The following is a 10,715-nucleotide window of genomic DNA, read 5'->3' on the forward strand; positions in this document are numbered from 1 at the left end:
GAAGGAAAAAAAGTCTTTTCACACTAATAAAACTCCGTACAGATATCATATCATATCATATCATATATCTAATTCCTCAAATACAATAGTAACATAACATTAACAAACCCTAACAAGTTTTCCAAAGTACCCGTCTTTAGAGACAGACAAAAGAATATATCCCACCGACCCCGTACAACTCCCACACGGATTAGTTATAATTAGCATTAGTGCTAGAGAATATAATGTACTGGTATAGCATATTAAAATAGGATATTGAGACTAGCACGAAGTTTAAAAATTAATGAATACTTTTATTATATAAGTTATTAAAATTATTCTTTTAAACAAGTGTTGTATAAGAGTTCTACATGTCATTTTATTATCTCTCCGGCTCCCCCTTTATAAAAAATGAAAGATATATCAGGTGAGCCCCCCAACCAATATATTTTTATTGGGTGTTCGAATAAAAAATGAAAGATATATCAGGTTATAATTGAATGTTGAAAAGATTAGGAATCTATATATACGGTGTAAAACCTTTTGAAAAAAATCGTACAGACTTGACCGAAAACGGATAATAATAATATGTAAGCTCAAGTATTTGAGAAATTTAAACAATATAGCCCTCCTCCAGAATAATAGCTAGAAATAATATATATATATATATATATATATATATATATATATATATATATATATATATATATATATATATATATATTTGTATATTAACGTATAATATACATATAATATATATATTTTATACACAATCAATATTTTTTTTTTTATATATTTGGCTAGCGACTGTAATTAGTTTTGACCGATCGGTCAAATATGCCAAAAGCCCAAAATATTTTTTTCACTGATTGAGCACAACAATATCATTAAGGAAAAGTCGGGATGCTAAGTTTAATTAGCAGCTAAAAAGTGAAATGTGTCCTTTTTAATCAAATTAAAAAATTATATATCATATAAAATGAGACATTGAGAATTTGAGAGTAATTGTTAACAGGATAGACATGCACCAATACTATGTGAATTCACGCAGTTATACTTATCAGTAGCGTGTGACCAGTACACATTAAACTACAGAGCACTAACTACGTGTATGTCGGTGTTGGTACCAATAACGCTCAAAGATTGTGTCTAATAATTTATCTCAACTAACATTCTAATTTATACTCTGTAGTATTAGTACTTGTATTCTACTCCATTCAAACCTAATCCAAATTTGTGACTATGTGATACATAATCACATACACCCTTAAGGGTTTTTTGTTTTAATTGTTGGATAAACAATGCTATTTCATGGGATGGAATATCCTATATGGGAATACTATAATTTTAATATTAAATTTATATCAATATTAATAAATATTCATAATCAAACATCAAATAAATATAACTCTATTTCATTATTAGTATCCTTATCCTGGTAATCAAGCGGCCTCCTTAATTAATGCTTGATTAGTGCATTTCTCGAAATATGTCTATTTTAGACTAATAACTCATGCAAACACGCTACACCGACGTCTACACGGCGAATCTTTCCTTTATCATCAATCACCAGTCATTGGTCTTTGATAAAATAAAACAAATCACCAGTCTTGGGCCCCATTTTATAATCCAATCCCAGATCTTTCTGTATAAATTCAAAGGCCATGCCCCCAATTTAGTCATATCCCCCAACATCCATTTCTTAAGAAAAAACAAATGGCAGCACTGAAGCTTATACTGCTAGCAGCTGTGCTCTCTCTTTTCTGCTTCTCCGGCACGGCGAATTCCGCCACAGTCGCCACCAGTTCCATCAAGAGCTCGTGCAAATTCACCACTTACCCTGAAGTATGCTTCACTTCCTTAGCGGGGTTCGCACCAGCCATAAAACGTAGCCCACAACAACTAGCACAAACTGCGTTGTCAGTGAGCCTTGACAGGGCACAATCCACACAAGCATTTGTCAACAAGCTGTGTAAATTCAAGGGGTTGAAGCCAAGAGAATATGCAGCTCTTAAAGATTGTGTGGAACAAATGAGTGATACAATTAGCAGGATAAGCAAATCTGTTAAGGAGCTAAAGAATATGGGGAGCGCCCGTGGGAAGGATTTTGAGTGGCATATGAGTAACATAGAGACGTGGATCAGTGCTGCTCTTACAGATGAAAATACTTGCGGAGATGGGTTCGCTGGAAAGACTTTCAATGGTAGGATTAAGGCTTCGGTTAGAGCTCGGGTTACTCATGTAGCTCAGGTCACTAGCAATGCGCTTGCACTAATCAACCAGTTTGCTGCAAAGCATTAAGCTAGTTTATGTTTTCACATTTTGAGCGCATGTGGTTTTGCCTTTTTTGTTTTCCTCTTATTCTTTGTTTTTCTGTGTTAAAGTTTTGGTTTGGGGAACTGTAAATGTGAATGAAACTTCACATGGTAAGTATAAAGTTGACAATGGAACATGTGGGTACTGGTTTTTTGTCTCCTTGACAACTTTCTTTTCGTTTCTTATTTGTTACTACTAGTTTTTTATTTACTTTATGTAACAATTGTTGACCGTATAAAGAAAAAAAGGAATACGTTTGGAATTTGTGTCTTTAACAAATATAATTTTTTTTAACTATAAAAATAAGTTATTAAGAGTAAAATTTATGTCTTAAATAACTCATAATATTTTTGTAATTATAGTAGTATGTTATTAAGGTAAAACTATAATTTTGAAGTTAAATTATTTTATAGTGAACACATAATATGAAACGGTAATATGTTGAGCCCTAATCAATTGGAAGTAAAATCTAAACGGAAGATTTTAACTTTTATCAAATAGGAAGTTGCTAGGTGACATGATGGTGACATTTAATTGTCGGGAGAGATATAGGAGTAAGTACTTCGTTGTTAGATAACTTTGTCAATTTTCTTTCTTTTGGCTTACATAAATTTTTTTCTACTAATAACAAGAGACAGTTGAGGAGCTTGGGTTGTGTCACAACCCAAAATTCCATCTTAAGCTGTGACGGCACCTAGCCATATTTGCTAAATAAGCCAGCTAGATCACAAAGAACATAATGTAGTCCAGGTTCCTTGAATTAACAGAGTCATATCATAAATAAAGACAGAAATAACCTCAAATCAGGATAATATATGATACAATTATAACATGGTCCGAACACGACCAAAACAGTACAACCCCAAAGTCTAGATGACACAAGTACATGAGCAACTACTGAATAAGTACAAGTCTGAATACATAATCGAAACTGGATGAGAGAATAAAAATAGACAGAAGATATCAAAAGATAGGGATTCGGGCACTGCGAAACGAATCCATGTTGTGCTGCTTGCTCTAAGTTTCTGAGTGAACGCCTAGCTCAACAAGTGGTTCCTCTAGTACCCTCCTGCGGATCTGCACAAAAAAATGTGCAGAAGCATAGTATGAGTACACCACAGTCTGTATCCAGTAAGCATCAAGTTTAACATCGAAGAAGAAGTGGCGAGATTATAAGCATCAAGATACTTACAAAACAGATATAAATAATAGAGCCTGGAACTGAAATAATAAATATCCTCATGAACAACATGTATTAAAGTTGTAACACAGTCTAAAGATATAAAACATGCTTTTCTAGTACTAGAGATAATTATAGCGCTGCTCAAATATGGTATTTAAAGATCACTTGCTTCAATAAATTGATTTGAGGCTTCCAACTAGCATATATAGATAAAATGCAACAAATATTATTTAAATGACTGCTTTTAAATGGATCAGAGATGTCTATATATGCTCAAGACTCTATCATTAACCATAATCGGTACAAGATTGATGTACCACGATACACAATTCATGTATCACAAAAAGCCGATACAAAATTCATGTATCGACCTGATACATAATCCATGTGTCGACCACTGTCACCCAAAGTAACATGGGTAATCACCTAAATTCGGATGGACGGATCCTTATCCAAGCGCAAAAAGGAGCTTGATAGCTCACTTATAATCAAATACCTCGTTTCTCATGTCTTGTGTGTTATAACTGTATCTCAACCACCCGACCTTATCTTTTGTGGCACAATATCAGTCTAGATCAAGTATCCAAATATGATATGAATGTATATGTCCAAGAATTTATATATAAGAGATGTACAATGACTTAATAATAATCATACGGATATGTGGTCAAAAAATTTTATATGACTACGAATGATTCAAATAATTCAACATATGAAAAATAAGCCCCCATGACTTCATAAATAATCATAAACCTAGGCATGATCTCTAACATGAATAAGAGAGCAAGGTAGTCACATAAGCCAAACAAACTATGAATCAAGATGATTACATAATCAAAATATGGCATAAAGTATCTTAATTTTACCCTGGACATAATATAAATTCGGTACATCCATATGTGCTCTCCATCCTGCATATACACCACCTCCAATACCTTAAACACATAGCAATTAAGCCAAATCCTAGGGGTTTCCCTCCTAACAAGGCTAGCGAAGAGACTTACCTTTTCTCGGGCTAGCTTCAACCTCAAATCGCGTCAAAACCTTGCTTTAGCCCTCCAATCATGCAAAATCAAGCCAAACATTGACCAAGGAAGTCAAAAAATATTACAGGAAGCAATCCCAAACCATATAAATTCGATCTTTGATGAATGTCCAAAGATCTAACAAAAGTCAACTCGCGCTCACGTGTCCGAAATTCGAAGCTAATACCAAAATTCGATGACTTATAACTTGTCGAGTCCAAATATATAATTATTCCTAAATTCGGGTCCAAACCGATGGTCAAAACCCTAAAATACACTCTGTTAAAGTGTAGGTAAAATCTTCGAATTTCCTTTCGAAATTTCATGTTCTAGGTGTAGAAAACCATGTAAATTCTTGAAATATAATCACAAATAGGTTGAAATCACTTACCCTCTTTCCTTTTATGAAAATCTCCATGAAAAATCGCTCATCTCTAAGTCTAGGCCTAAAAATATGAAAGAATGGGTAAAAATTCAAAAATATAACACTTATGTACTTTGCCCAACAATACCCTTCGCGAGCGCGATATGAGCATTATGTTCGAGAAGCACAAGTCTGCCACCAGCCCAAATCCTCCTTCGCGGTTGCGGAAGCACCCTCGTGATCGCAAAGCTCAACCAGCTCCCGCTCCATGCAAATGCGACTGAAGCCACGCAAACGCGATGACCAAGTTTCCCGCCTAACACACTTCTAAATGAACACATACAAACTCCGCGAATGCGAAGAACACAACTCCCATCCCCCAAAACACATACTGCAAATGCGAGCCCTAGATCGTGAATGCAAAGCAAAAATACCAGCTTGCCAAGATTCTTTTCCGCGATCGGGAGCCTAGATTCGTGATCCCGAAGCACTGCAAAACACTATCATCTCAGCTGCTCCAAAATACATAGAAATGTCCTGGAACCACTCCGAAACACACACAAGCCCTTCGGCCTTCGGGACCCCGTTCAATCATACCAATAAGTTCAAATACAATATCCAACTTATCCAAGGCTCAAAATACCGCAATTAACATCAAAATCAAGAATCAAAGATCAAGATCATTCTCTCAACTTTCAAATATTCTAAATTCTCGTCCGAATGACACTTAGACATTCCAGATCACAACCAAACTTTGCACACAAGTTCCAATCAACTAAATGGACCTATACAAGGTCTCAAAACTACAATAGGAATCCGATAACATCGAAGCCAACTTCTGATCAAACCTATGAACTCTCCAATTTTTTAAATTGCCAACTTTCAATAAATAGAGCCAAAACCTTCTAGGAACACCCAAATTCAAGTCCAAACATAAGCCCAAGTCCAAAATCCCAATACGAACCTGCTGAAATCACAAAATCCTGATTCCGAGGTTGTTTACCCAAAAGTCAAACTTCGGTCAACCTTTCCAACTTAAAGCTTCAAAATTGAGAATCACTCTTCCAAATCAATCCTGAACCTCTCAAACAACAAAACTTACTAGATACGCAAGTCATAACACATTATATGAGGCTACTCAAGGTCTTAACGGCCAAACAAAATACTAACGCTCAAAACAACTGGTCAGGTCGTTACATTCTTCCCCACTTAAACATACGTTCATCCTCGAACGTTTCAAGAGTCGTTCCAAAGCTGTCAAATAATTTCATAATGTGACGACCCGATCATTTTTAGTACTGGACCTTATTTATATATTTCGAGACCTCTCATAGCTTTATTTGATGTTATATTACTTGCGTGCGTGGTCCGTATTGTTTTTCGGAAAGCTTATATGTGAAATTTGAAGAATATTTGATTTTTGACTTAAAATGAGGCTAGAGTTGACCACGGTCAACATTTTTTGTAAACGAACTCGGATCGGTATTTTGACGATTTTGGTAAGTTCATATGATGTTTCTAGACGTGTACGCATGTTTGGTTGGGGTCTCGGGTGACCCAAACGCATTTGGACGCATTATGTGAAAATTTCCAAAATTGAGTTTTAAGTTGAAAATTTCAAGTTTTGATGATCGATTCTTGATATTTGATGTTATTTTGATTATTTGAGGTAGCGCACGAGTTTATATGATGATTACACTTGTGTGGATGTTCAAATTAGAGCCCGAGAGGCTCAGATGTGTTTTGGTTGAGTTTGGAACTACTGAAGGTATGCAATTGCTGGTGTAAGGTTGCAGGTCTCACATTTGCAAGAATCTAATCGTAATTGCGAGCCTCGCATTTGCGATGTCAGGCTCGTAAATACAAAAAATGGGCTGGGAGTTAGGACTTTGCAAATGCGAAAAGATGATCTCATTTGCAGACTGGTGGAAGGTCGCAATTGAGATCCATATGTCACAGTTATGATGACTGAACTAGGTAGGCAGCTTCGCAAATGCGAAGCTTTGGCCGCATTTATGATAGTGGGACCCTTCGCATTTGCAAAAGAAAAGTCACATTTGCGACATCTGTGCACTGTTCGTATTTGCAGATAGTTGTTCACTTTTGCGGGCATCACAATGCAGCTAGATAAAAGTTGGGAAAATTGGGACTTAGCTCATTTTACACCAGTTTTTAACCTTAAGCTCTCTAGAGGCGATTTTCGAAGAGGATTGTCTTTCCAAACTCACTGGTAAGCAACTTTAACTAGTTTTCAATCAATTTTAATTACGTTTTCATGAATTATAACATCAAATTCATGAATTTCAAGGTAGAAATTAGGGGTTTTGGATTGAATTTATGAATTTTATAAAATTGAGATTTAGACCTTGAATTGAGATCGGATTTCGAAACAAATCACATAACCAGGCTCGGGGGTGAATGGTTAATCGGTATTTGGTCCTAATCTCAGATTTCGACCAAGCGAGCATGGGGTTGACTTTTGTTGACCTTTTCAAATAAGATCAAGATTGAACCTTTTTCATTCGTGGGTAGTTTCTAAACCTTTTTTGTATTGTTTGAAATATTTGACTTGATTCAGATAGTTTGGATGCTTGTTCCAAAGGAAAACCCGTGGTTGATTGTTGATTTGATTCCAAGAAGAGGTAAGTGTCGTGGTAATTAGGACTTGTTTGATCTATTTTCTACGTAAATTATGTGTGGGGATGACGTATATTCAAGGTGACGAGTGTATATACGTTGTCCTGGATTAAAGCATGCAGGTGGAATTTGCCTTATTTGCACCATGTTGTTTCATTTACTATGGCTTGCATGCCTTAGATAGATTGTTTATTCTTTGACTATTCGCTTCATGTTTATTGGTTATGTTGGAATTTTTGTGACATTGAAAGTTGAGTTTGCTTATTCTAACACTATTGTTGAGGTTGAAATTTGCTTCCCACGATGCTTGATACTTAGGTTTTTTTTGTTGCTTGGTGAGGAAGAGTGAAAAGCACGAAGGGTATTTCCGTACCTCATTTGTATAATTATATCATTGATAGATTAATGTGAGGTTAAAAGAATGAAGGGTGATGTCGTGTACATAATTATTTATCATGAGAGGTTAGAGCACGAAGGGTGATTTCATGCATATGCATTTTTATTATGATCATGTGAGGATGAGAGTAAAAGCACGAAGGGTGATGTCATGCACTTGCATTTATGACATATGGTGAGGATGAGAGTAAAAGCACGAAGGGTGATGCCATGTAATTTGTTGAATTTATTGCTTGGCTTGATAATTGAAACGTGAACTTGACTTGATGGTTTCAGTGTTTATTTTGAAGGAGGTTTACTTGGTGACCGTTACTTATTGTTTCCGCTTATTTTCCCTTTTCTACATGTCCCTATCCTGTTGTTACTTTTGATACTTTATTTGTTATTCCATTGCTTTATGTATATAATTATACAGGTTTATTGTAGGTGTCTTTTCATAGCCTCGTCACTACTTCGTCGAGGTTGGGATCGATAGATACGGAGTATATTGGGTAGGTTGTACTCATACTTCACTTCTGCACTTCTTGTGCAGATCTTGACATCGGTACCAGCGGAGCCCCGAGATGTGCTTAGCGGACACTGCATTGGTGATTCGAGGTAGAGCTGCATCCCGTTTGCATGCATTGAGCCATTATCTTGACTCTATTGTATTGTTCCCTTTTATCCGGAGAATGTTGCATTTCTTTTAGAACCTTGTATTTAGTTGGATCTAGAATCTCATGTACTTGTGACACCAAATCTTGGGGTTGCTTACGCTAGTTATTGGTCTTAGAATGTTATTATGTTATTACAGAGCTGCTTTTATGTTATGTTATTGATCAGTTGTCAAATATTTAATGCTTTACTTTCGTATTACATGTTGTGTTGGCTTGCCTAGCGAATGGCCTTAGGCACCCTCACGACCCTGTTTGGTTGGAATTTTTGGGTCGTGACACATAAGCTCATCATACACGCACCTATGAGAAATCCCATGCTAACTCAATCCATATAAGTCCATTAACACAATCTGACTGAAGATTCTTCCTTCCGCCTTAGCTTAGAATCCTTATAACAAAATTCCAACATCTGAAACTCCCTCTTAGATCCGATTCTTGCATACATAAACTTTATCAACACCGACGAGCTGTATCAACCATAAATGTACTACCAAGATATAACCACATGACGTACCCCAAAGCTCATGTACTCATAGCAATATCTTCTGACCACAATAGCTGCTCATTGCCGAATTCGGTATTGGTAATATACCTCATATCAAATAGGACCTTGTTTCCAACCTTTGCAACACTGCTAATGATGAATGAAATATGTAGAAACTCATAACCAACCGTTAAATCAACAAGTTGTGGAGTTCTCTCGCCCTACAAGGGCAACTGCCCAAATTTTGAGCTGATTAATGATATTCTTCTTCCGAACACATCTTATCCAAATCCGATTGCACTAATTTTTAGGTCCAATAACCTCGTCTCAACCAGTACAACCGAAAGGATACGCCATATTCCACCTAAAACTGCATATGACGGAATTCATGCACCAAACAAGCAACAACTCAAATGTAGCCAATAATGGAAGAGAACCAAATGAGAGAACTGTCCAACAAGCCCGACAAATACAATCACAAAAGCACAATGCTACAAATCCATCCCGCAAGGTCGAAATAAAACACACGGACTACGAACCAGAAAATCGTATCCAAACATAACACCGTTGCAACGTGCAACCCGATCCAAACATAACAATCCATATGGAGATACCCATCGAGCGATAATGCCCTAACTCACTTAACACATGTGTATCAACAACAAGCACATATAGTGCATAAACATAAGCATGGGAAGACATATAGCATAACACGCTACGGAAAAAGTAAGAACAACTATGGTGCAAAAACACATCAGCGTCTCAAGAGCCATCTCGCTCCTATATCGCCACGGCCTAATCGGGGCTATAACATGCGTGTGAATAATTAAATCGTCTTACAACTCATCTTGGCATAAAAGAGTATAACATGAAATAGATCAGGGCAGGAGAAACATCCATTCAATCCGATGACACACCCATAAATAAAAGTTGCGATGAGTAAGCAAATCTGATCCAGTATAGAGTACTTATGCTCATTAGGCCTACAAATAGGCCCCCAAACTGATTCAAATCATCTTTAACTAAGTAAATAACCTTCTAAATATCCACAATGATACCACCAATGACACATACAATCCCCTTTATTACACTTTCACTGTTCGCAAGTAACAAAATAAATCCGCATCCACTAAGATCACATCTCTAACCTCGAGAATACAAAAATCTCCATACATGATCCCGATCTCTCCTACTTAGATGACCGATACGTCACGCATACGCAACCATCTCACTAGAAACACTCCCATAAACCTTCCACGTCATGTAGAAAAAATTGAATATCAACAGGTACTAACCACACGATCTCTGTAGCACTAGTCAAGTATCCTCAAATGAATATACAATGTATCTTCTGCAAAACACACTCTCCTCATATGATACAAGATAGTTCTAACATTCTCTTAAGCATCCAGAATCCCCCATGCTCTCTAGAACACATGACATTCCTTTCAAAATAGAATAGCAACCTTGTCCATTTGTTAAGATACAAAAATCCCACCGGGGCCGTGATGGTGCCTAACACCGTTTGCTAGGCAAGCCAACACTTTAATATGCATAAATAAACTTCAACAATAGCAGGAAATAGACTCAAAAAGAGAATAATAGTCAACATAGCGATACAACTAAAAAAAAACATCCCAAAATCTTGTGTCAACGAGTACATGAGCTCTATAGA

At 36.4% G+C, this 10,715-nt stretch overlaps 1 protein-coding gene across 1 annotated transcript; it reads left to right on the forward strand.

Moving 5' to 3' along the window:
- The first annotated feature begins 1,412 nt into the window (after positions 1–1,412).
- Positions 1,413–2,557, forward strand: LOC104098379 (21 kDa protein-like). The gene has a single exon (XM_009605096.4). The coding sequence runs from the start codon at positions 1,696–1,698 to the stop codon at positions 2,278–2,280; it is 585 nt and encodes a 194-aa protein (XP_009603391.1). The 5' UTR covers positions 1,413–1,695; the 3' UTR covers positions 2,281–2,557.
- The last annotated feature ends 8,158 nt before the right edge of the window (positions 2,558–10,715 follow it).

Source organism: Nicotiana tomentosiformis, chromosome 5 (genome assembly GCF_000390325.3).
Source record: "Nicotiana tomentosiformis chromosome 5, ASM39032v3, whole genome shotgun sequence".
NCBI classification, from domain to species: domain Eukaryota; kingdom Viridiplantae; phylum Streptophyta; class Magnoliopsida; order Solanales; family Solanaceae; genus Nicotiana; species Nicotiana tomentosiformis.